Here is a 26,458-nt window from a genome sequence, read left to right on the forward strand (position 1 = left end):
CAGAATTCTATAGTGGAATGTAAAAAGGTACAATGCCTGAAACATAAGGGAATGCACCCAGCCTAGATGGGACAGAGCTGCAGCTAGCCCTGAAACTGACAACTAGCTAAAAGTTAAATAATTAGTATCATTTATCAGAAAGTTGCATTTCAGCACCTGAGGTTTTATGTCAATATTTTTGTAAATGTGTACCTACCCTAATCAAGCATTCAAAGCATAGAGCCAGGACAACCTCATCACTGATGAATAACTGCGTTAGCAAACGTATGCTGTATCAAGACACAGGAAGACACATCTAAAGCTTTAATGAAACATGGAAGTGTATTAAGTTATTGATTACATTCACATATTTAAATGATCCTACTTACAGTAATAGTACTTAAGATACAATATTTGGTAAAAACAGCTAGTATATTTAAGTCTTCAAATTTTGGTAATGTTTTCTACCAAGTGTAAGAGTAGAAAGCAAGGTTTCCATAGATGAATAAGTGTACTTTACCAGAAACAATCCAATTGGCTGCAAAATTATAGACTTACTATGATGGATTGCTGATATCTACAGAAAATGCAGTAATAAAAGGTATTTTAATGTATATTTACAAGAAACTGCTTAGTAGTTTGTTCCAATATGAAGATCAGTTACTTGATTAATTAAGAAGGATGTGCCTAGGCTTGTCTTTGCTTTAATGCACCAGAAATAATCGCTCCACAAAAAGTGTACTAGAAAAATAAACAACTGTACAATAGGAAGAGGATAGAAAAGTTGAATACTGTGGAAAAAATTTATTAGTCTATACAGGTAAGTCTTCTGAAACAGATAAACCATTGGCTGTTTACAGTAAACCCAAGTGAAATACTCACTGCAATAGTATTCTCCCCAGAGATCCAAAAGCAATGTGACTTTCCCCATATTTAGTTTCTGACAGGAAATTTTTGTTTCTGAACAAATAGCCACACAAAGCAGTTGTGCGATATAGACCTTCATAGCCATAAGTGAGCTACAGTTTGAGATATATATGTACATTACCAATGTTTAGGAAAAGAGCGTCTGGACTTAAGTGTGGCAAGCTGATTCTCAATGAAAGAATAAAAAGACACCATTCAAATCCTTGGCCAAAAAAATGAAGACTCTACAGCAGGACTACAGTGGGCAGCATCATAAAGACTACTGTGCAAGAATGCCATAAATTTAATAGATAAATATGACAGGATTAAAACGCCAGTTAAACAACAAGTTATCAACTGAAGTGACGATTTTTTAAAAAAATCCCCTACTGTGTTTGCTCAACTTCTCAAAGGAAATATTAGAAATCTCTTCAAAAAGTGTTCAGTTTAACTATAAACTGGCAGAGGCCATAGTTTAGATAGCTCTGCTTAACGAAAAAGAATTTGTAACAGACTTGGCTGTAAAAATTGTGTAATCATGCTGTTTGTGTTATACAGTACCAACAAGGACAAGCATTTATCAGTAAGAGAGATCACATTTTAGCTTGCATCATTTTTAGGATGTGTGCATATAAAGCAATTCTATAATTCCAACAGTACTTAAACAAAAAAAAAAAAATCCAGACAAAAAGCCGACAGAATGCAGCAATGTATATTTGATAGATGGGTTTTTTTTTTTTTTTTTTTTAAGAGTAGTTACATGATGAATGTATAAAGTCATAAAATTTGAGTGCATTTGTTCTTGCACACTATTTTATGCTACATTTAAAAAAACCTGAAGATTGCAAGATGGGCATGTTTACCATAACATTTTTCAACTGGGAAAGCTGCTGAGCATGTTTTCCTACAAATGTTCACTGCCATGATACAAAACAAATATGTGCAAACTGCAAGGTCCCTAAAAATAGCAGTTAATGAACTTACAGAAAGGTGACACTATCTGTTTAAATATGCAAGAGGATAAGTTTCCCAGAGTTTATAACATAGAGCAGTATCCACCACAGGCTCTTTCTCCATAGCTTTCTTCCTGGTTTGACAACTTTACACCTCGGTTTTGGCTCTCACTTTCCCACAGTCCAGGAGTCTGAATGATTTTTTCAACAAGTTCTTCAAAGGCACACTGAACACCATCACATGTTTTTGCACTTGCCTCTGAGGGAAGAGAGAGATTTAAGAAGTCAAGCAAGCATTAATGTATCTTTCACCATCTTCTTACTTTAACTGGAGAGAACCAACAGGCGTTAAACTCAACATGCATCCCACACTTTTGGTACAGAAGGGAAAGTAGTCACAGATGAACAGCAAGTCATAGTAGTTAAGGCAGTAAGATGACTTACTCTCTACAGACAGATATGAGCTTTGACATGCTATGTGAAATATTATTATAACAATTGGCATGTTCAAGTTTTTTGTTGTTTTTTTTTAAACTTGAAAGGCTAGCAATGTTAAAGGGTCTGTTATACTTTACTGCACAGCCTTGTACTGACATAAAACAAGTCCTGTAATAAGCTAGTGAGGTACTAAGCTAGTGAGGTACTGAGTTAGCAGGATATATGGTCCAGTCATTAGAGTAATCACAGTGAGTAAAGTTTCTACTAGACATCACCAAGTTTAATCCCACTTAGAGAGGTTTCTTAATATGGGAGAATGGAATAGAGAATGGTATTAGGAACATAAAACAGCCTTTATTTTGACCATAGCATTTAGATACAAAGGTGATGGATGCACTGGGAGCGTACAGATTGAAAAAAAACAACTCCAGCGAGGCAGTTGCATCTGCCATGAGTCTAGAAATTTGGATAGACTCATTTTAAGACCAGTCTAAACAAGATAGGAATACCTATCTTGAGGATGTTGAGGTTTAAGTTACATTTTTTAAAGCACTTAAACAATGCAAGTGAAGCAAGTACTATTAGATTACTCAGCTGATACAGTAAAAATTTTCACCTTGGCGATTCTGTAAAAATGGAATCTAACCACAGTTTTTTTTGTTACATAATGGTAACTTAAAATATCATGTAGGCTTTACATACATCTTCAAGAGCATACCTATGAACAACATGGAATGTTTTCTTGCAAATTTGAGACCTTCATTCCTGTCAACTGCACGGTTTTCCTGCAAGAAGAAACAGTACATTATATGCTGTGACAGAAGTACAAGTATAAAACTACTGAAAGTAATTTTTCCAAGTTTGCTTACCTTATCAATCTTGTTTCCAACTAACATTTTAACTATGTCATTCCTTGTGCAGTATGTCTCCAATTCATTTAGCCAGTTGTCCAGTTTGACAAAGGTGTCTCTTCTTGTGACATCATAAACTGAAAAATATTGCCAATGGTCACTAACCTAATTTAACACCTTATTTTAAAGACGTTTCCAAATAATTTATTGCAACTACTAAGTGATTGCAAACATTCAAAATCTGAATTATTTTTTAAAAGATTCGTAGACAGACCAGCATAATTTCAAGTTATTGCATATACAACAGGACACGAATGAGGCTGATAATCCTCTTAGAGCCAAGGTGCTTTGTATTTAAGGCTAACAATCACCAAAACTATTTTTGCGCCTAGATTTTTTGTCCACCATTCAACCCCAGCAACAGCAAAACAGACATTGTGCTCCAAGTGCCTAGTAAGGAGGCTTCCAACACACAGTGAGGCAAATATCCAAAAGCAAAGCAATAGTTATCTTCAGAGGGCAGATGCAAGAAGTAAGGTTTTTTGACCCAGTTCTCCTTTCCTTCTATCTGAAGCACAGACTTCTTAAATTTAAACCACAGTCTTTTCTAAATGACATTGGGGGTGTGATAAAAAGGTCATCATTGTTGGGAGCACAATGGAGGATATATTTTAGTTAAACAAAACATTGAGACTTGTCTACATGGCACTGTTCGTCTTGATTATGGGGGAGTGTGCATTGTTGATACCTTTTAGTATGTGCCAGCAGAATTTACATGGGATAGTAGGAGCACAACATTTTAGCGTGCTCTACATTTCATATCCCTGTAGTCAGAACTGTGGTGCGGTGTATACAAGCTGTGATGGATTTCTTTTGGAAAGAAGGGAGGTGGTTTCCTGATGGAAAGAGATGCTCAAGATGCTTAGATACTCCAGTAATTGGGAGCATTGAACTAGAAGCCAAGAATTTCAGTATTAAACAGCCAAACATAGTTGGAGAAGAATTAGTTGGTCTTTAAATTTTTTGTAAAACTAGAAAAAAAATCAAAAGGTTTTAAAGTGGTACATTGAGTAGCATTCTTACCTAGGATAACACCCTGTGCTCCTCTATAGTAGCTGGGCGTTAATGTTCTGAACCGCTCCTGACCTGCAGTATCCTAAAAATATTCAGAACATTTTCCATTACTGTACTTGCACAAAATAATCTACTCTATGTGCTACTGAAAGAAAGCACAGCATCTGCAAGATCTAATTAACACAATGATAAAGAAACTTCAGAACAATCATGGAATATAGCACCAAAGGAATCAAGTTTAATTACCTTTATATGAAATACAATTAAGATTAGATGCAGAGTTGATAAGACTTTTGCTTTAGGAAGTGGCTTTTAAAGTCTTAGCATTTAAGTAAAATAAGCCACTCTACAATGATATAGGGCACTCACATTTCCACTGAGGCTATTGCTGCTCTACAGCTAGCAGGTAAGTGAGACACCAGTGCAACAGTTTCACTTGTTTCTAAGTGAACATTTTAGGTTTGCAAAACACTGCAAAGTCTTGTGATAACAAGACAAGATATGGTTTTTCACTGCCCAGTATTTGATAATTAGCTTCAAACCACAGAAAACATGTTTAACACGAATAGGGCAAACCAAGCAGAAGTACCAAAAAACTGATCATGTTCCTTCTTAAACTGAAGTAGCTTGTGAAATCAGATTTATATCTTAGGACTTTATGAACTTAAAGGACAAATGGGTCTGCAGAGACCAAGTATTAAAATGCTGATTACATATGCTTTGTTGTAGATACTTGAAACTACAGTGAACTATAAGCACCACAGATCATGAGAATATGCATGCATCAGAAACAGAGAAGCTCATTCACTCAAACTCTGTCCCAGTTTAGAAGCGTATTGCTTACAAACAAGTAAATGCCACTCAATCTACCTCCAAAAGAGCAGTCATTCCAATAATTAAGATATCAGCAACGTTTTTCCATTCAGATTCAAAATTCACTCCACCACCATAGATCCTGAATATTCAGGCTCAATGTGAGTGGAGTGCAGAACACTTTGGTGAAGAGAAAAGTCTACCCCTACCCCCATATTCCCCATCTCAGGCCATGGCTACACTTACAGTTCTGCAGCGCTGGTAGTTACAGCTGTGTTCGTACAGCTGTGTAGGGCCAGTGCTGCAGTGTGGCCACACTGACAGCTACCAGCGCTGCAGTGTGGCCACATTTGCAGTGCTGTTGGGAGTGGTGCATTGTGGGCAGCTATCCCAGCATTCAAGTGGCTGCAACATGCTTTTCAAAAGAGGGGGGTGGGGTGGAATGTGACAAGGAGCGTGGGGGAGACAGAGAGAATGGATTTTTGGAGTTGACACTGTTCTCAGCTCCCTGCCTTGCAAGTTCTAAGGACTGGAAGACACACAGTGCCTATCTTCAATCATTTTAAAAGTTCTCACCCCTTCCCCCACCCCTCTCTCATTCACTAAATGCAAATAATGTACTCCTAAATAGCTGTCAGACCAGATAAGCATCTGCTCAACATGAACTTCCCCATCCCCCTCTGCCGTATGAGTGCTGTTTCTCTCTTCAAGCAAACAGCTGTGAACATTCCAAAGCAATTCCCCTGCCTGCCTCCGCTCACTCAGCAAACAGGAGCTGTGTTTGTTTTTTAAATAAGCAGTTTGGCTGAACTCCGAGCTCTCCCTTCCTTCCGGTTTGTTGTGGACAGGAATTCTGGGATACCTCCTTATACCCCAGAGGTCAATAAAAGCGCTGGTGGGGTCCACACTTGCTGACCAGCGCTGGAATCGCTACACCCGAGGCTCGACCGGGTGTACAGCCAGCGCTGCAACCAGGGAGTTGCAGCGCTGGCCGTGCTTTGCAAGTGTGGCCACATCCTAAGTTGCAGGGCTGTAACCGCCTCATCAGCGCTGCAACTCTCTAGTGTAGCCATGGCCTCAGACTAGAGCCAGAGGACAGGATTCCTTTGCAAACGCCTCTCACCAGTCTACGCCTGGAGACTGTTATCCATACTGTAATAGTATTGCTTCTCCAGGCCACCTGAACCACAGAAATGCAGAACTCTGGCCCCTCCACCAGCTTGTTTCCCTACCAGACACCACTGTAGTTTTCTAGACTGGCATGGAGACCGAACCAGTGTACATGGGTGCACAGAAACCAGCAATCTTCCTAGCACTTAATGAACGTGTTTTATGCTGCATTCCTGAGTTTAGCATGGACCATGAGTGACTGTAGTGGTCACAGAGAGAGCCAGCAGTTTTATAACTTAGGTTTGTGTTTTGGAGATGCAGGGCATAAAGGGAAAGATAACTTCTCCTTTTTTTTTTTTTTTGTTGAGTAAGATTCTCTCTACGAATGATTCACCCTGTCTCTTCAGGAAAGAGCATGCAGGTGTCCTATCTCGCTCATTTTCTTCCTCCCAGGAAAGAGTTCTGCTGCTCTGCGACTCCTGCCTCAGAGAGGAAATGTTCCATTGACTCCTGTTCTCTCTCATATGAGGCCCTTATATGGCTGTGTCCATTTTCTCAGGCCTGGTCTACATTGGGAGGGGAGGAATTGATTTAAGTTATTCAACTTCAGCTATGTTATTCATGTAGCTAACTCGACGTGTAGAAGCCAAACTTGAACAGCTTAATGGGACAAAATCAGAGGGCCCAGAGAATCTTCATCCAAGAATATTAAAGGAACTGGCGCATGAAATTGCAAGCCCATTAGCGAGAATTGTTAATGAATCGGTAAACTCAGGGGTTGTACCGTACGACTGGAGAATTGCTAACATAGTTCATATCTTTAAGAAAGGGAAAAAAAGTGATCCGAGTAACTACAGGCCTGTTAGTTTGACATCTGTAGTATATAAGGTCTTGGAAAAAATTTTGAAGGAGAAAGTAGTTAAGGACATTGAGGTCAATGGTAATTGGGACAAATTACAACATGCTTTTACTAAAAAGGTAGATCGTGCCAAACCAACCTGATCTCCTTCTTTGAGAAGGTGACAGATTATTTAGACAAAGGAAATGCAGTAGACCTAATTTACCTCGATTTTAGTAAGGTATTTGACACGGTTCCACATGGGGAATTATTAGTTAAATTGGAAAAGATGGGGATTAATATGAAAATTGAAAGGTGGATAAGGAACTGGTTAAAGGAGAGACTACAACGGGTAGTGCTGAAGGGTGAACTGTCAGGCTGGAAGGAGGTTACTAGTGGAATTCCTCAAGGATCGGTTTTGGGACCAATCTTACCTAACCTTTTTATTACTGACCTTGGCACAAAAAGCGGGAATGTGCTAATAAAGTTTGCGGATGACACAAAGCTGGGGGTATTGCTAACACAGAGAAGGAATGGGATATCATACAGGAAGATCTGGATGACCTTGTAAACTGGAGTAATAGTAATAGGATGAAATTTAATAGTGAAAAATGCAAGGTCATGCATTTAGGGATTAATAATAAGAATTTTAGTTATACATTGGGGACACATCAGTTAGAAGCAACAGAGGAGGAGAAGGACCTTGGAGTATTGGTTGATCACAGGATGACTATGAGCCACCAATGTGATATGGCCATTAAAAAAGCTAATGCAGTTTTAGGATGCATCAGGCGAGGTATTTCCAGCAAAGATAAGGAGGTGCTAGTACCATTATATAAGGCAGTGGTGAGACCTCACCTGGAATACTGTGTGCAGTTCTTGTCTCCCATGAGTAAGAAGGATGAATTCAAACTGGAACAGGTTCAGAGACGGGCTACTAGGATGATCCGAGGAATGGAAAGCCTGCCTTATGAAAGGAGATTCAAAGAGCTTGGCTTGTTTAGCCTAACCAAAAGAAGGCTGAGGGGGGATATGCTTGCTCTTTATAAATATCAGAGGGATTAATATTAGGGAGGGAGATGAATTATTTAAGCTTAGTACCAATGTAGACACAAGAACAAATGGGTATAAACTGGACACTAGGAAGTTTAGATTTGAAATTAGATGAAGGTTTCTAACCGTTAGAGGAGTGAAGTTCTGGAACAGCCTTCCAAGGGGAGTAGTGGGGGCAAAAGACATATCTGGCTTTAAGACTAAGCTTGATAAGTTTATGGAAGGGATGGTATGATGGGATAGCTTAATTTTGGCAATTGATCTTTGATTATCAGCAGATAAGTATGCCATGTGGGCGGTGATGGGATGTTGGATGGGATGGGATCTGAGTTACTGCAGAGAATTCTTTCCTGAGTGCTGGCTGGTGAGTCTTGCCCACATGCTCAGGGTTTAGCTGATTGCCATATTTGGGGTCAGGAAGGAATTTTCCTCCCGGGCAGATTGGCAGAGGCCCTGGAGGTTTTTTGCCTTCCCCTGCAGTGTGGGGCATGGGTCACTTGCTGGTGGATTCTCTGCAGCTTGAGGTCTTCAAACCTCAATTTGAGGACTTCAATAACTCGGACATAGGTTAGGGGTTTGTTATAGAAGTGGATGGGTAGGGTTCTGTGGCCTGCTTTGTGCAGGAGGTCAGACTAGATGATCACATTGGTCCCTTCTGACCTTGAAGTCTATGAGACGTACTTAGATCTACTTACTGCAGTGTCTTCACTATGAAGAGTCAACTGCTGCAGCTCCCCCGTCGACTCTGCCTGCACCTCTCACTAAGTTGGAGTACAGGAGTCGACAGGAGAGCACATGGGGAAATCGATTTATTGCATCTAGACTAGACACGATAAATCGATCCCCACTGGATCAATCGCTGCCCACCGATCTAGCCGGTAGTGAAGACATACCCTCAGTAGTCATATCCACTCTGCTTTGCTTGATCGAGGATGTGTGTGGAGATCTGACTGTAAGTGCCTACCTCAGAGCCTACAATTTGTTACTTGACACATGCAGCACTTTTGATATCAAAGCAAGGGAAGTAGCCCCGATCTGTATTTTTCTCCCTCCTGTGCTCTGCTTCTTTCCTCAGACAGACCAGGCAGGCATCACCAGAATTGCTCCATTTTGCTTAGCAGTGAAAGAGTTGCAAGCAGCCCGCCACCACAGAGCAACTGACAGCCCTGGAATTCCAGTGGTTGTTCCATAACAGAGGTGGAGTCTGTGACCATAAAACATGAGCCCTGTGTGACAAAGCAGGGGGTCTTCTGTGTTTTCCAGGGGGTTGTATGCAGAGGGGGTGGGACTCAGTGTCCCTGGGTGTTACTGGTTTAATGAGGTGAGGGGAGAGGGAGTTTGTTGTTACAGAGGACCGGAGAAGGAACTTGGGACCCCAGCCAATGGCCTGGACGATGGATACCCCAGCGACTGGTGACCCGGAGACCCAGCACAGGAGTCACAGCCGGTTCTGGCCAGTGGGAGGACAATGGGCTGCGAAGAGAGGACCCCGGTGACCTGACCAGCTGGTTCTGGCCAAAGGAGGGCTGAGAGGAGAGGAGACCCAACCTTTCCTGTTTACAAACCTGTTTACCTGGAAAGAAGACAATGGACAGAGGCGGGACTTGGGGCTGGGGATACTGGAGGCCCAGCTGGGAAGCAGGGGGTGGGACTGGAGAGAGGGAGCAGGCAGAGTCCACCTTGCTGCAGGGAGACTGGGATATGCTGGGCTGAGGGAGGCCAGGCTTGAGGCCCTGAGAGTTTCCTGTGCTGTGTTCAACTCTCAATAAGCCCTCCTGTTTAATGCTGGCTGAGAGTCACTCTGGTCTAGAGAACAGGGTTGCATCAACCCCCTTTGGGGCTGAGGAGGCCCAGGGGGTCCAGTGCAAATGGACTCCCCAAGGGGACTCACGGCAGAGACAGACGTGCTAAGGCTCAGAGAGGTGCGGCTCCAGGAGGTGGAGGGGCCTGACCCCGAGAGAGAGTGGACCCCTGAGAAGGGCTGTCCCACTGAAGGGGGTTCTCCCCACAGACCGCACGGGGCCACGAGTGAGCACGATCTGTGAGTCCGTGACACCCTGCTTATGGATTAAAAAGCAAATATATCATTAAGAGTTATTGGGGAACCTTTTCCCTCCCTTTCTTTCCATAGTTCAAGGTTTGAGGTTTCCCTTCAACAGTCTAGGTCAGCACAAGTACTTAAACTGAGTTATGCAAGATACAGAGCTTCTTGCTCTATTTTAGCTGCTATGGTAACACTGCTCTACAGCCAAAATGCTTCTGAAATAAATGTAGTCCAACTTTACTAATTCTGGGTCACTGAGAATGAAAATGATGCTTAAAAATCCAACTACACACTCAGCCCAGAAGAAAAGTCTGTCCTATCTCGGGGACTCTTTCTGCCCTGCCACCCCCACCAACATGATACAGTTCTGTGGCGATCTGGAAGCCTACTTTCGCCGTCTCCGACTCAAAGAATACTTCCAGGACAACACTGAACAGTGCACTGATACACAGGTGCCCTCCCACCAACAGCACAAGAAGAAGAACTCCACATGGACTCCTCCTGAGGGTCGAAATGACAGTCTAGACCTATACATTGAATACTTCCGCTGGCATGCACAGGCAGAAATCGTGGAACAACAACATCGCTTGCCTCACAACCTAAGTCGTGCAGAACGCAATGCCATCCACAGCCTCAGAAACCACCCTGACATAATCATCAAAGAGGCTGATAAAGGAGGTGCCGTTGTCATCATGAACAGGTCTAACTACCAAAAGGAGGCCGCCAGACAACTCTCCAATACCAAAAATTCTACAGGCCACTTCCCTCAGATCCCACTGAGGAATACACTAAGAAACTAAAGCATCTACTCAGAACACTCCCAACACTAACACCAGAAGAAATCAACATACCCCTAGAGCCCCGACCAGGGTTATTCTATCTACTACCCAAGATCCACAAACCCGGAAATCGTGGATGCCCCATCATCTTGGGCATTGGCACTCTCACTGAAGGACTGTCTGGATATATGGACTCTCTACTCAGACCCTATGCCACCAGGACTCCCAGCTATCTCCGTGACACCACTGATTTCCTGAGGAAACTACAGTGCATTGGTCACCTCCCAGAAAACACCATCCTAACCACCATGGATGTAGAGGCTCTCTACACAAACATCTCACACACAGATGGAATACAAGCTGTCAGGAACACTATCCCTGATGATGCCACAGCACAACTGGCTGCTGAGCTTTGTGCCTTTATACTTACACACAACTATTGCAAATTTGATGACAATATATATCTCCAGATCAGTGGCACTGCTATGGGCACCCGCATGGCCCCACAATATGCCAATATCTTTATGGCCGACCTGGAACAACGCTTCCTCAGCTCTCGTCCACTCACGCTCCTTCTCTACCTACGCTACATTGATGACATCTTCATCATCTCGACCCATGGGAAGGAGACTCTGGAAAAATTCCACCATGATTTCAACAGCTTCCACCCCACCATCAACCTCAGCCTGGACCAATCTACAAGGGAGGTCCACTTTCTTGACACCACGGTGCAAATAAGTGATGGTCACATTAACACCACCCTATATCGAAAACCTACCGACCGCTATGCCTACCTTCATGCCTCCATCTTCCATCCCGGACACATCACACGATCCATTGTCTACAGCCAAGCACTGAGGTACAACCGCATCTGCTCTAACCCCTCAGACAGAGACCAACACCTACAAAATCTCCACCAAGTATTCTCAAAACTACAATACCCGCATGAGGAAATAAGGAAACAGATCAACAGAGCCAGATGTGTACCCAGAAGCCTCCTACTGCAAGACAAACCCAAGAAAGAAACCAACAGGACTCCACTGGCCATTACATACAGCCCCCAGCTAAAACCCCTCCAACGCATCATCAAGGATCTACAACCCATCCTGGACAATGATCCCACACTTTCACAGGCCTTGGGTGGCAGGCCAGTCCTTGCCCATAGACAACCTGCCAACCTGAAACATATTCTCACCAGTAACTGCACATCGCACCATAATAACTCTAGCTCAGGAACCAATCCATGCAACAAACCTCGATGCCAACTCTGCCCACATATCTACCCCAGCGACACCATCACAGGACCTAACCAGATCAGCCACACCATCACTGGTTCATTCACCTGCACATCCACCAATGTAATATACGCCATCATATGCCAGCAATGCCCCTCTGCTATGTACATCGGCCAAACTGGACAGTCTCTAAGGAAAAGGATAAATGGACACAAATCAGACATTAGGAATGGCAATATACAAAAACCTGTAGGAGAGCACTTCAATCTCCCTGGCCACACTATTGCAGACCTTAAGGTGGCCATCCTGCAGCAAAAAAACTTCAGGACCAGACTTCAAAGAGAAACTGCTGAGCTTCAGTTCATCTGCAAATTTGACACCGTCAGCTCAGGATTGAACAAAGACTGTGAATGGCTTGCCAACTACAGAACCAGTTTCTCCTCTCTTGGTTTTCACACCTCAACTACTAGAACAGGGCCTCATCTTCCCTGATTGAACTGACCTCGTTATCTCTAGCTTGCTTGCTAGCATATATATACCTGCCCCTGGATATTTCCACCATATGCATCTGAAGAAGTGGGTATTCACCCACGAAAGCTTATGCTCCAAAACGTCTGTTAGTCTATAAGGTGCCACAGGATTCTTTGCTGCTTTTACAGATCCAGACTAACACGGCTACCCCTCTGATACTTAAAATTGTTGATTGGCTCTAGTTTTCAAGATATGCTATTGGGTCAGTATATACGACCCTTGACTTGGGAATGGCGGAGGATAAGCGAGTTATAAAGGGAAGGGATCTCAATTTAAACCAGAAATGACTAAAATACATCTTTGACTGGATCTATGAATAAATCTATGACTGGGTTTGGACAGTACTTGCTTTTTAGGCAAAACAATGAATGATGCAATCTGAAGCTGGTATTGCGTCATACATGATATGAATTGCATCATGTTATTCCTAGAAGTCACGGTTGATGCAATCATAACGAAGCTTACATCACGCTGCTGAACAAATTGCCCTATATCAGCTCTAGAAATCATACAGTGTCGTGCTCTCTTATTTGTCAGTGTTTGATTTTTGCAAAGGGACACATTTCTGTTTAGCCAAAGTGAGCAGAGATGCCTCGTACTTGTGTGAACAGTGCAGATAACTTCTGCTATGTTTGTGGTGAAGTGACTTTTGCATCACAAAAGCGCAGTATAACCACTATGGTTAAGAAAGCCTATCATCTTTCTTTTGGCTGCAAAATTGGAGATCAGGACAAGATCCCCACACATATGCTGCAACACTTGTGCAACAAATCTTCGCCAGTGGTTGAACAGGAAAAGGAAATCTATGCCTTTTGCAGTGCCAATGATTTGGAGAGAGCCAACAGATTATACCAGCAATTGTTACTTCTGCATGGTGCCTCCAGTTGGGAAAGGTGCGTCAAAGAAGAAAAAGTGGACTGTGCATTATCCAAACATTCCATCAGCTATACGCCCAGTACCCCACGGAGAAGGACTGCCGGTTCCTGATGCACCAGAATCATTCTCACTTGAGTCAGATGAGGAAGAGGAAGAGGATGAAACTTCTGGTCCTGAACCATCAATGTCACAGGACCCACATTTTCTCCCATCCTCCTCCTCCGAACCACACCTCATAACACAAGGTGAACTGAATGACCTTGTCAGGGATTTGGAACTACCCAAGAGTAAGGCAGAGCTGTTGGGCTCCAGACTACAGCAGCGGAATCTCCTGGCAGGCTATCAGGGCAAATGGAGCCCATCAATGCTTGCAGACCATTGCTGGACAGTGACAAGAGATGCTCCATTTAAATGAATACAAGAGACAAGCCTAGAAGCGCCGAGTAGATACTGAATAGGACTAAACTATGTACATAATAGTTTTTTGCCTTTTGTTTCATAATAAATTTTAGTTATATAACCCTTTTGCTGATTTTTAAAGTGTTACATAAACAGGACAGGTGAAATATCATCATGTAAAGCAACCATAAACACATGAAAAGACCTAGGTTTACAATTTATGATTAAACCTCTACTATCTACACAATATACATAGACATAAAATGTAAAAAAACTTAAGTATCTTAGAAACAGTAGCCAGTTGTTTTAATTGTCATATTTGAATTCAGCACATCACAATACATAATAAATAGCACATTTTATCTCTGAAGCAGACGACTTCTCAAAAATTGTAGACCAGTGTAATAGAGGAAATCCTGAACTCAAACCTTAGCAGGCAAACTCCTTTTGGTTCGCCTGAGTGTTTCTACATTCTTGTCACTTTAAAGTTACATTAAAGTTACTACTGTAAATTAAACATGCACACCTGTGGCAATTCTCAAGCTATGTAAAATGTATGGAAAATGTGAAGTCTTAGTTCAGAAGATTTTTTTCTTTAGAAATGCGAATTCAGTGTGAGAAACTTTATACCTAATCTTACATGTTTAGTTATCAGGCTCAAACTGTGTAGTCTGTGATATCAAACTCAAGTAGAAGTTATAAGAGAGGCACAGGTAATATTCATCTGTAGTCAAATTAAGGACTTTTCCTTCTAATGTAACTCCATACTCTCCTGTATACTTGTTGGCCTCTAAATTTTGTTTGATAACAGTAAAAAAAATCTCTTCTGTAGAGTTCTTTTACGGGAAGAGTCCCATTTTCTTCTTTCAGATACCAGAGCTGATACTATAGCTATGTTACCTATCCTGAAAACGGGAAAATCCCACCAGTAACGTTTTCATGAATGACCCAGTCCGACCAACTGACCAAACAAACCAAAACACAAAAAAACCCACACACCCCTCTACTAACAAAGCCTGTTAACATGGCAAATCCCTTCAACTGCATATTTCCATAAAAATCATCACCACTAGTACAAATCAAACTATGTAAAGCTCTGGTGTTTTACTATGTTCAGAACTTACCCATATTGCCAGTTTAGCTTTATTTCCATCAACTGAAATTGTTTTCACCTTGAAGTCAACACCTGGAAAAATAAAAAGGTTTTAATTCTCCTTCAAACATGTGTTATGATTAATTTTGTCAGACAGAAAGACAACAAAAGATCCAAGTAAGTCAAACCGAAGTTGTGCTTTGACAATAGCAGGTGGAATGGATTAGTTTAATCGGTTACTATTTGCCCACTCACCCCTCATATCTCTCCTACTTTCCCTCTATGGTCCTACACCAGGCTTTGAAATTAGGGCTTAGAAGAGTCTTCAAGTAACCTTGGGCCATGGGCCAATAGGTATATCATGGAAGTGAAGCAGGTACTAATTTCCTTCATGAAGCGTAGTGTTCTTGAGTATGCTGTTCAAGTTAATTCCAAATTCCCCCCTCCTCTACATAGTTTGCTCCAGTCTAGATTCCAATTTCTAACCTTTCATTCCACCATTTCCTAGTGTGCATCAGCTATGGGCTTGATGCAATTCTATAGCCCATGTTATGTAGGAGATCAGACTAGGTGGTCATAATTATCCCCCTTCTGGCCTTAAGATCTATAACACTGATCTAACAGTTAAAGACCATTCAGATGAAGATGCTATAATGCCTCTTAGAAAAGTCCTGGCAGACAGTGCTGGTCAATTGCTTCTCTGTCCCAGGGAACCTCAAGGATCTCACCTGGGGTCTATTCTATTACTTCTTGCTTAAAAAGCCACTGAGAGGATTAAACAGGAAAGATGGTTTGTGGCACACATTGCTGAGGACACTCAATTGTCTTCCACACATTTGACCCAGCTATTGCAGTGGAACTAATGGCTTCCTGTTTGCATGAGGACAAGCTGCCCAAAGCTCAGTCCAGATAAGATAGAAATAATGTTACTAAGTTGGGGGTAGGGGAAAGAGTATGCATGTTACCTTCATCAAAAGTTTGGGTAATATTAGGTTCTGGGTTGCTCCTGAATACCTAGGTATTGTCTGTGGTCAAGACTGCCTCTCCACCCCTGGCTAGGAGAGTGCATCTACCAGGAACTGATCAATACCTGGGCTCAATTATTCATAATTTGTCACCTACAGGCTAGATTAGAGCGTTCTACATGGGATTACAACCATCCCTTTTAGAAACTTTAGTATGGAATGTATTTTATGAAGCAGTGCTTCACCTAGAAAGCATATTACATTAGTATTTCCAGAGTCACATACACTGCTAATAAGTTTGAATGGAGTTCGAGGTATTTTCAGTTTATCAAGTCACAAATGACAGCCTGGTTACCTGGTACACTGCTTTCATGCGAGGATGCTGCTGTTACAAATCAATGGAGTCACTACAGCTGGAGTCTAACTCAAATTTTCTGAAGGGTCCTTTACTTTGGAACTCTCCCTGCTTTAGTGCTCCACAGCTTGGATTCATTAATTTTCTAGGCACACTGGAGCATGATACACCTAGATCAGGGGTTGGCAACCTACAGCATGCGTACCAACGGTGGCACGCGAGCCGATTTTTGACAGCACATGGAGCAGGCTGAGCTGCTCAGCCTGCTGCCACTCTGGGGTTCCCGCTGCTGGCCCCTTGCCAGCCTGGGTCCCGCCGCCGGTCCCACTCAGCGCCCACTGCTGGCCTGGGGTTCCTTCCCCCAGGCTGGCAGTGGGCTGAGACCCCAGCTGGCAGGAATCAATGGCTGAAACCCCAGAGGGGGGCTGGCAGAGACACTCAGCCTACCCCTGAAACCCCAGAGCTGGGCAAGCCGACCCACTCAGCCTGCTGCTGATCTGGGGTTCTGGCTGCTGACCCGGGGTTCTGGCTGCTGACCCTTACTAGCTAGGGTCCCCACTGCAGCCCCACTCACCTTGCTTCCAGCGTAGGTCCCCTGCCAGACAGGGTCCAGGCTTCCGGCCCTGCTCAGCCCTACCAGCTGCCAGCTCCACTCACGTCAGCTGCTGATCTGGGGTTCCAGCCACTGACCTCCTGCCAGCCAGTTATCAACTTATAACTCAGAAGCCTGTGTGCAGCTTAAAGTATCTAAATAAGTGCCACCAGACACTGGAAAAAACTCAGCAACGGCAAGGATCACACTAAACTAATAAGATCTGCATTTTAATTTTAAATAAAAGCTTCTGAAACACTTTGAAAACCTTGTTTACTTTACATATAACAGTATGTTATAGACTTAGAGAAACCTTCTAAAAAACATTAAAAATGTATTACCAGCATGCGAAGCCTTAAATTAGAGTGTATACATGAAGTCTCGGCACACCACTGCTGAAAGGTTGCCGACCCCTGACCTAGATTATGGCTATAAGATTTATCTAGGTCATGATTGTAGAATGCACTGAATATTAGAGAGGCTTTTTAAAACAAAAAACCCACTGTCGTTAAAACTACTGTTATAGTAAAAAAAAGTACACTAAAGTCTAGGTTATTTGAATGTTTTTTAAATTAAAGATTCTTAATCTATAATTGACAGTTTATAACAGTACCACATAATCAGAGGGGTAGCCACGTTAATCTGGATCTGTAAAAGCAGCACGGAGTCCTGTGGCAGCTTATAGAGTAACAGATGTATTGGAGCATGAGCTTTCGTGGATGAATGCAACATGCATCCGACGAAGTGGGTATTCACCCACGAAAGCTCATGCTCCAATACGTCTGTTAGTCTATAAGGTGCCACAGGACTCTTTGCTGCTTTTACAGTACCACATAATGTTTTCTTAAGATTGGTTTAGCACACAATTACTGTTGAATGAACAGGCTGCAGAGTCAGAAATTCTAAATCACTATATCTCCAGTTACAAGTCAGTAGCAAAGGTGCTGTAAGTAGGTAAAACAGGAACTTGCCATGCTTACAATTTGATTTAGATTAAGCCTAAATAACCTGCTGCCCTGTCAATTTTCAGCATTGAACATAAAAAGAGCTGGCTCTTAAAACTAAAAGCATTCTATGCTGAGCTGCATCAAAGGGTACCTCTGCTAAAGCCATGAAAGCCCTAACGAACAGCTAAGTAGTATACATTTTTAAACAGATATATACTTTAAGCTACAATTATTTTTTTTACAACCCTGTTTTTACATGATCATGACCATCTTAAAAACAAACAAAACAAACACAGAAGCCACTTTAGCTGAAATTTCTCTCATTCTCAGCCCAATTATAAGTTTCAAGAAGTGAGCGTAGCTTGTCTATACCACTACAAAAAGTTTAGCTGAACTTTGAGGCAATGGCACCTTGCTCACATTCCACAAACAGGCCCAAGATTTTGTTCCTGGATACAGTTATGCAACTTCAACTGGAGATGCACACACATCTTTGGTCCCCATTATCAGTTACTCTGAACACAAAATGCTCCTTCTGAGCAACAGAGGCCAATCAAGATTAACAAAAAAACTCTTACTTTTGAATTTGATGGAGGTATTTAAAAATGTAAACTTAGTGTTATACTTTTTCCTATGCATGTATTATAATAGTAAATATTTTAACATAAGTATGCTGCTTAGAATTATACCAAATTGTATATTTTAACCCTTTTAGGTGATAATGAGAAAGATAGCATAGTTATAGTATAAAAGAAGACATAAATAGTAAATTAACCCATGTTTCTAACAAACTGCAGGGCTTTTGATGCAACACGACTATCACCTTAACTTGTACAGAGATCATAACTACATTTAGCATTGTGATAATGGGTTTCTTTTGTATATGTATCACTGACACGCATTAATATTTATTTGAGCTGCTGCTACTTTAGTCTTCATTAATTTGATTATAAGAAGCCCCATAAAAAAAAGTGAGCTTGCAGAAAAGCACATTTGTAACATAGCTAGATTCCACGAACAGATGCAAAAAAGATTAACAATGAAAAGTCTACTGGTGTAAACACAGCAAATGCACAATCCAACAGGATAGATTCAGAACACAAATATCTTATATTTATACTGTATATAGTTCCTTTCATCCAGAAAGATCAAGAACTTTGAATTGAATGCCAGCATTACTTCATCCACTACTGAAATAAGTTGTCTAAGAGTGCACGTGAGACACCATGCTACACAGCAATTGTGGGGGACGGGGGGAGAATGGTAAGATGAAGAAGTGAACAAAAGATTTACCCAGCTGGAAATACTGGGGGTTACGCTATTTACAATGCAACTTGCCCTCTGGTTGGACTTTGGCCAGGAAAATCTACTCTTATAAGAGCAGCAAAGAGTCCTGTGGCACCTTATAGACTAAGACGTTTTGGAGCATGAGCTTTCGTGGGTGAATACCCACTTCGTCAGATGCATGTAGTGGAAATTTCCAGGGGCAGGTGTATATATCTGCATATATATATCTGCCCCTGGAAATTTCCACTACATGCTTCTGACGAAGTGGGTATTCACCCACGAAAGCTCATGCTCCAAAACGTCTTAGTCTATAAGGTGCCACAGGACTCTTTGCTGCTTTTACAGATCCAGACTAACATGGCTACCCCTCTGATACTCTTATAAGAGTATCTTTGGATAGTTAATGGATCTGTGTTGAGGCTCTCATTTCACAGTGCTACCAGAAGATTACGTACAAATACATGGCTAAATAGGGTGAAATCCTGGACCAGTGAAGTCAGTGGAAAGACTCTCCTTTACTTTAATTGAGCTATGAGATTTCATCCATAGTGTTTACATATGCAGCACATTAGTAACTCTGGACTTTCTACTCTCAGCCATTTGAGCTAAAGGAGAGCTGACAGTAGCCATTTAAGCCAGTGGTCCCCAAACTCTTCCGGGTAGCGGGTGTCAGATGACGAGCCACCGAGGACCGTGGCCGGCAGACAAGCATCTGCCAAGAAACTGCAACGTCAAGAGGCATCGCTGCCGAAAATCAGAGGCATTTTGGCGGTGACACCTTTTGATGACGCCGCTTTTCAGTGGCATTTTGGCAGATGCTTCTCCGTCGGCCAGTACACGGGTGCACATAGATGCCCCGGTGGGTGCCAAGGCACCTGCGGGCACCATGTCGGGGACCCCTGATCTAAGCCCTGGTCTACACGGGGGGGGGAGGGGGAAAGGGGAGGAAGAGGCGATCTAAGTTACACAACTTCATCTACGTGAATAATGTAGCTGATGTTGACGTACTTAGATCGACTTACTGTGGCATCTTCACTGCGGTGAGTTGACTGCTGTCGCTCCCCCATCGACTCTGCCTGCACCTCTTGCAGCGCTGGAGTACAGGAAAGGGCTTGGGGGTCAATTTATCAACTGCTGATCCGGCGGGTAGTGTAGACATACCCTTAGTGACCAAACAAAGCAAGTCTGACACTTAATCCAATAGAGGGCAGTGCTACCCAGCAGCTAGTACAGTGGTTCTCAAACTTTTGTACTGGTGACCCCTTTCATAGGCTTGCTACGAGTGTGACCCCCCTCTTAAATATACTAAAAGGTGTTTTTAATTTATAACACCATTACAATGCTGGAGGCAAAGCGGGACTTAGGGGTGAAGGCTGACAGCTCCCAACCCACCATGTAATCCCTCACAACCCCAAGGGGTAACAAACCCCAGTTTGAGAACCCCTGAACTAGTACATGACAATGGCATTTCTGAGGTTCAAAATACTATACACCACCATGCTGGAGCACGGGTCCATAGAGCCCTGCGTGGATACATAATTGGTACCTGCATGTGATCCACAAAAAATGATCCACAGATATCTGCAGATTTGCAGGGCTTTAGATATAAAATTTGGATCCATTCGCAATCCACAAAAATAGTCCATGGATGTGGATATCTGTGGATAATTTGTGGTTTGCAGGGCTCTGCTAATCCAGTAGAGCTATTTACTGACCAACAAAGCTGACAGTGTCACAAACTAGGACCACCAAAGGACAATAGCCACTGAAGACCTCATGCCACAGTTCAGCCTAGAATTTGAGAGGCCTTCCCTGAGTTGTTGAGCATGATCGTCGGTATGCATGGAAATATGCAGTTATGCATTAGCAGAGGCTAAGAGAAAGGAAAGCTAACTATTTAAGAATGTAATCCCTCTCCAAAGTGGACAGGGCACTGCACTTTGTATTTCACAAGAGGAGTTCATTCCCAGGAGGAAGGTCTTAACATTTTTAAACCCCCATTCCAAAAATGGAACAAAGTTCTATCAGCACAATAAAATAGCTCAGCTCCTATATTTCTATTAACTCAGCACACTTCTCCTCCCCCCACCCCCCCAAAAAAGGAACAAGAGCATAAAAAGGGAGATACTTTTACAATGGGATACTGCTTAATGTTAGCCATATAAGTTAGTCCTTTGGAACTTCAGTCTCCCTCCTCCATCCATTAAGAGAAGGACTTATCCATTACTGGAAAAGTGGTTTCAGGATTTTTAAAAATAAATAAGCACATTTAAGCTTTATTCCGTGTTTATGTATGCTTTTTCCTCTCTTCTTTAAAGCATTTCAGAACACTGGCCATGCACAGTTCAAGAGAAACTTTGAGAGCTATTACACCCAGCAAATAAGTTAAGTGCCAAAAGGTAGCACTGTAGCAATGCTCAGGTTGAGAAATCAGCTTTTGAGTTAGGAGCCTGATAATTTAAGATTTCAGCTTATGCCAAATCAAAATTACATATAAGCATTTCTAATTTATTCCTGTCCTTTGTAAGGCTTTATTTGTTGCTATGTAGTCTACAATGTAAATTCTCTCTACTATGCTTGGCATTAATGTTGCCACTTTTTTTTTAAGTTCCTTATTGTATGCACTGATTGCTGCTTATTTCTCAAATCTTTCACTGATGATAGGTTTTGCATTGTTACATGGTACATGCACCAACAATAATGCATGTTAGAACAAGAAGTCAGGCCAATTGTGCATATTAACTGATAGGGACCAAATTTCATGTTTGAAATTTTGCTATTTGCTCCCAAAGACTCATGACTAGACTAAATCATTCTTTCTATAAAGGGCACTTGCAGGCTTTTCATAAGAATGGAAAATGTGGGCATAAAGGCAAGATTTGGAATTCCGCCTGGGCAGGGTCACAACTATAATGCAATGGTTAATCCAGGACCATCAATGAAGAGGTTAAAATATGATTAATGCAAGTCGGCAAGATTTAATGGAAGGTAGGTCTTATCAGACAAGCCAGCTGTCTTTCCGACAGGCCTGGCTGTTAAAAGCAACTTCATTGATGTGTCTACATGGGAAAACTAAGGAAAGTTAATCTGAATCAAATGTGTGAATTTAAAGTGGAGTAGTTAAATTGCATTAAACTCTTGTTTAGATACTCTCACTCAGAATTAAAGTGGCTTTAATTGGGTTTAAGTAAATTAAATGTTATTAAAATGTCAGGTTGAAAATAAGATGCTGTTGTTACTGGGGGAAGTATCAATTATCAGGGTTGTTTCTAGCAGGTCCCCCAGAAGTGTGTTCTTGGTCCAATGCCATTTAATTTTTATCAATGATCTAGATGATTTAAAATCTTTGCTGGTAAAAATTTGTAGATCACAAAGGATTGCCGAGATAGTAACCAGTCCTCATTATTTACTGTTAGAGTGATCTGAATCACCCAGTTAAATGGTTCTAATTCAACAAAATGTTTTACTACTGTCAGTCTAATTGAGGTATTTTATCTGGAAATCAAGAATGCAGGTTATACTTACACAATGGGAGACCATCTGGGCAGTGATTTAGAAGTCAACTTAGTCAGTCACCTCAATACGAGTTCTCAGTGCAATGCTGTGGCAAAATAGACTAACGAGATTTTTGATGTACACATGGACTATTAAGCAGAAGTAGAGGATGCGCTTCTCAAAATGGATGTGGAAATCCTGGAGAGTTCACAGAAGGACCACAAAAATGATCCAGCGGCTGGGAAAAAAACCCAAAATAGACAACCTTACAGTGTGAGTAGAGCCCCATGCAGATACAAAACTTGTATGCGCATTTGATCTGTGATCTGCAGACATGGTCTGTAGATATCTGCAGACACAAAATGGATATTCACAGATCTGCAGGGCTTTAAGTACGAGCCTTAAGGAGCTCAACTTATTCAGCTTAATGAAGATACTGTTGATATGCAGCTTGATCGCCATGTACAGGTTCTATACAGGGAAAAGATCTGATGAGGCTTTACAATTTTGCTGACAAAGGCGTAAGATGCAGTGGCTTAAACCTGGACAAATTAAACTCTGAAATAAGCATTTCCTAGTGGTGAGGGTAATTAAACAATGGAACAGATCAGCTCAACAGAGAAGATGGTAGAGTCAGCATTGCTTGGAGTCTCTGGCCTCGTCTACACTACGCATTTAAACCGATTTTAGCAGTGTTACACCGATTTAACGGCGCACCCGTCCACACTACGAGGCCCTTTATATCGATATAAAGGGCTCTTTAAATCAGTTTCTCTACTCCTCCCCAACGAGAGGAGTGGCACTAAAATCGGTATTACCATATCGGATTAAGGTTAGTGTGGCCACAAATCGACAGTATTGGCCTCCAGGCGGTATCCCACAGTGCACCACTGTGACCGCTCTGGACAGCAATCTGAACTCAGATGCAGTGGCCAGGTAAACAGGAAAAACCCCACGAACTTTTGAATTACATTTCCTGTTTGCCCAGCGTGGAGCTCTGATCAGCACGGGTGGCGATGCAGTCCCAAATCCAAAAAGAGCTCCAGCATGGACCGTACGGGAGATACTGGATCTGATCGCTGTATGGGGAGACAAATCTGTTCTATCAGAGCTCCATCACAGAAGACGAAATGACAAAGCGTTTGAAAAAAATCTCCAGGCTACACAGTGCTGGGTGACAAGCGTGACGGAAAGCCAAAGAATCAAATGGATGCTCATGGAGGGAGGGAGGGAGGGGGTACTGAGGACTCCAGCTATCCCACAGTCCACAGCAGTCTCCGAAAACTATTTGCATTCTTGGCTGAGCTCCCAACGCCTGTAGATTCAAACACATTGTCCGGTGTGGTTCAGGGTATAGCTCGTCAATTTACTCCCCCCCCACCACCACGTGAAAGAAAAGAAACGATTTATTTCCCTTGACTTCTTTCCATGTCACCCTATGTCTACTGAATGCTGGTGGTAGACGCGATGCTGCAGCAGTGAAGAGCAGTATCCGCTCTTCTCCCCTCCCCGGTGGCAGATGGTACAATATGACTGCTATCCGTCGTCATCATCAGCCCGTGAGTGCTGCTGGTTGGCCTTGGTGAGGCTGGCCAGGGGTGCCTGGTTAAAAATAGGAATGATTCCTGGTCATTTGCAGTAGATGGTACAGAATGGCTGGTAACCATCCTCATCATAGCCACTGGGGGCTGAGTTCCATCAGCCCCCTCCCTTTCATGTGTAAATAAAAGATTCTGTACTGTCTGGACTATCATAGCAGCGGGATGCTGGGCTCCCCTCCCCTGCACCACTCAATGTTCTGCCTGGACTGTCTTAGCAGCGGGAGGCCTCCCCCTCATTTTATCTCACTAAAAAGTCACTGTTTCTTATTCCTGCATTCTTTATAATTTCATGATACAAATGGGGAGGGGGGGAAGACACTGCCACGGTAGCCCAGGAAGGTTAGGGGAGGAGGGAAGCAACGGGTGAGGTTGTTGCAGGGGAAACCCCCATGAATGGCATGCAGCTCATCATTTCTGCGGGAACTGACATGGAGCAGCTGTGCTCTCCGATACACTGGTTCTCTAGTACACTTGCCCCATATTCTAGGCAGGACTCACTATTTTTAGATACCATAAAGGAGGGATGGACTTGGAGTCATTCCCATTTTTGCCTTTGCGCCCCCTGCCGACCTCAACCAGGGGCACCCATGATAGCAGCAGACAGTACAGAATGACAGATAACCGTCTCTGCTATCATGCAAAAGCAAACGAATGCTGCTGTGTAGCGCTGCAGTAACGCCTCTGTCAGTGGCATCCAGTACACATATGGTGACACTAAAAAAAAAAAAAAGCTGAACAGGCTCCATGGTTGCCGTGCTATGGCATCTGCCAGGGCAATCCAGGGAAAAAGGGTGTGAAATGATTGTCTGCCGTTGTTTTCCCGGAGGAAGGAATGAGTGACAACATTTACCCAGAACCACCAGCGACAATGATTTTTGCTCCATCAGGCACTGGGATCTCAACCCAGAATTCAAGGGGTGGGGGAGACTGCGGGAACTATGGAATAGCTACCCACAGTGCAAAGCTCCGGAAAAAAAATCGATGCTAGCCTCGGACCATGGACGCACACCGCCAAATTAATGTGCTTAGTGTGGCCATGTGCAATCGACTTTATACAATCTGTTTTACAAAACCAGTTTATGTAAAAATTGGACTAATCCCGTAGTGTAGATGTACCCTTTAAAACAAGATTACATAACTTTCTAAATTATATGCTTTAATCCAGATTCTGGTAGAAGCAGCCTGTGTGTGTCAGAAGCCAGGCTGATTTCTTCTTGTCTGGAAATCTGTGATTCTCCATGTTCATCCCCTTCCTTAATGGGCCACGGCAGAACAAGATTGCCTGCATTGCCTTCAGCATGGTCAAAACACTTGCAGCTTTGCATTAATACAATAGCTATAATCAAATTTTCATGCTTTAGGGCTTTAGCCAGTAACCTGCAGGCATCAGGAAGGAAATCCCCTCCCCCTCAATGCACAATTGGCCAGATGTATAGTTTCACATCCCACACATTCCTCTGAAGCATCAAAGAGTAGCCACAGCTGGAGATGGAATACGGGATAAGGTGAGGCAGTGCTCTGAAGAAGGTTCATAAAATCCTTTTTTCTTAGATGGCTGGTCAGTGTGTCTTGCTCAAGGTCAAACTGATCACCAGGTTTGTCATTGGGAAGCAATTTTTAAACTCAGGTCACATTGGCAGGGACCTTGGGGAATGGAGGTGGAGGGTTTGCCTTCCTCTGCAGCATGAATTGCCTGTTAGGATCATCTAGACATCTCTTACCAAGTCAATTCCCCACTATTACAGGGACTTCAGGCACTGGTAGCACCTCAGTCTATCCTGTTTTCTGTCTGTGACACACAACAGTTTAGTCTCCTGAGGACTGAAATGCTTTAGTCCAACTAAACTTTTTGCAGAATTTTATATTGAAGACTTCATTATTAAATCTTGTAAAAGAAGAAGCTGGATGTTTGAGTGCCCAGGAAAGTATGTGAAGCAGCTAAGATACACATTTGATAGCTGAGTCTGCTAAGGAGATCAGTAGTGAAACAATTAATATCGAGATCTATATCACCATTAGATTTTAGAGTCAACAACACTTCATTGAGATGAACGATGAAAGCTCTCCCATAAGAACTTTGAGTCCGTTTTTAAGATAGTATTTTTTTGGTTTATGCCAAGCACCTTGTTGGGAAGGTTCTCTTGCAAAACAGTTTAGAACCTCAGTATTATTAAAGTCAAGCTTTGTTCCAGAGTAAAAGGTGGATACTGGGGCTCCTTATACAACTGTGGAATAATAGTGTCC

The 26,458-nt window shown here is 42.5% G+C and overlaps 1 protein-coding gene across 1 annotated transcript in view; it reads right to left on the reverse strand.

The window, feature by feature from the left end:
* Positions 1-768: 768 nt before the first annotated feature.
* The window catches only part of RAB18 (RAB18, member RAS oncogene family), a 41,379-nt gene continuing 15,689 nt past the window's right edge, over positions 769-26,458 (reverse strand). Inside the window, exons 3-7 of the mRNA XM_050939172.1 lie at positions 15,004-15,065; positions 4,211-4,283; positions 3,146-3,264; positions 2,995-3,061; positions 769-2,097 (exon numbers count right to left, since the gene is read on the reverse strand). Coding sequence (XP_050795129.1) covers positions 1,922-2,097; positions 2,995-3,061; positions 3,146-3,264; positions 4,211-4,283; positions 15,004-15,065 — 497 coding nt within the window. The 3' untranslated portion in view covers positions 769-1,921. The remainder of the gene's footprint in view (positions 2,098-2,994; positions 3,062-3,145; positions 3,265-4,210; positions 4,284-15,003; positions 15,066-26,458) is intronic.

Source organism: Gopherus flavomarginatus, chromosome 2 (assembly GCF_025201925.1).
Source record: "Gopherus flavomarginatus isolate rGopFla2 chromosome 2, rGopFla2.mat.asm, whole genome shotgun sequence".
Lineage (NCBI taxonomy): Eukaryota > Metazoa > Chordata > Testudines > Testudinidae > Gopherus > Gopherus flavomarginatus.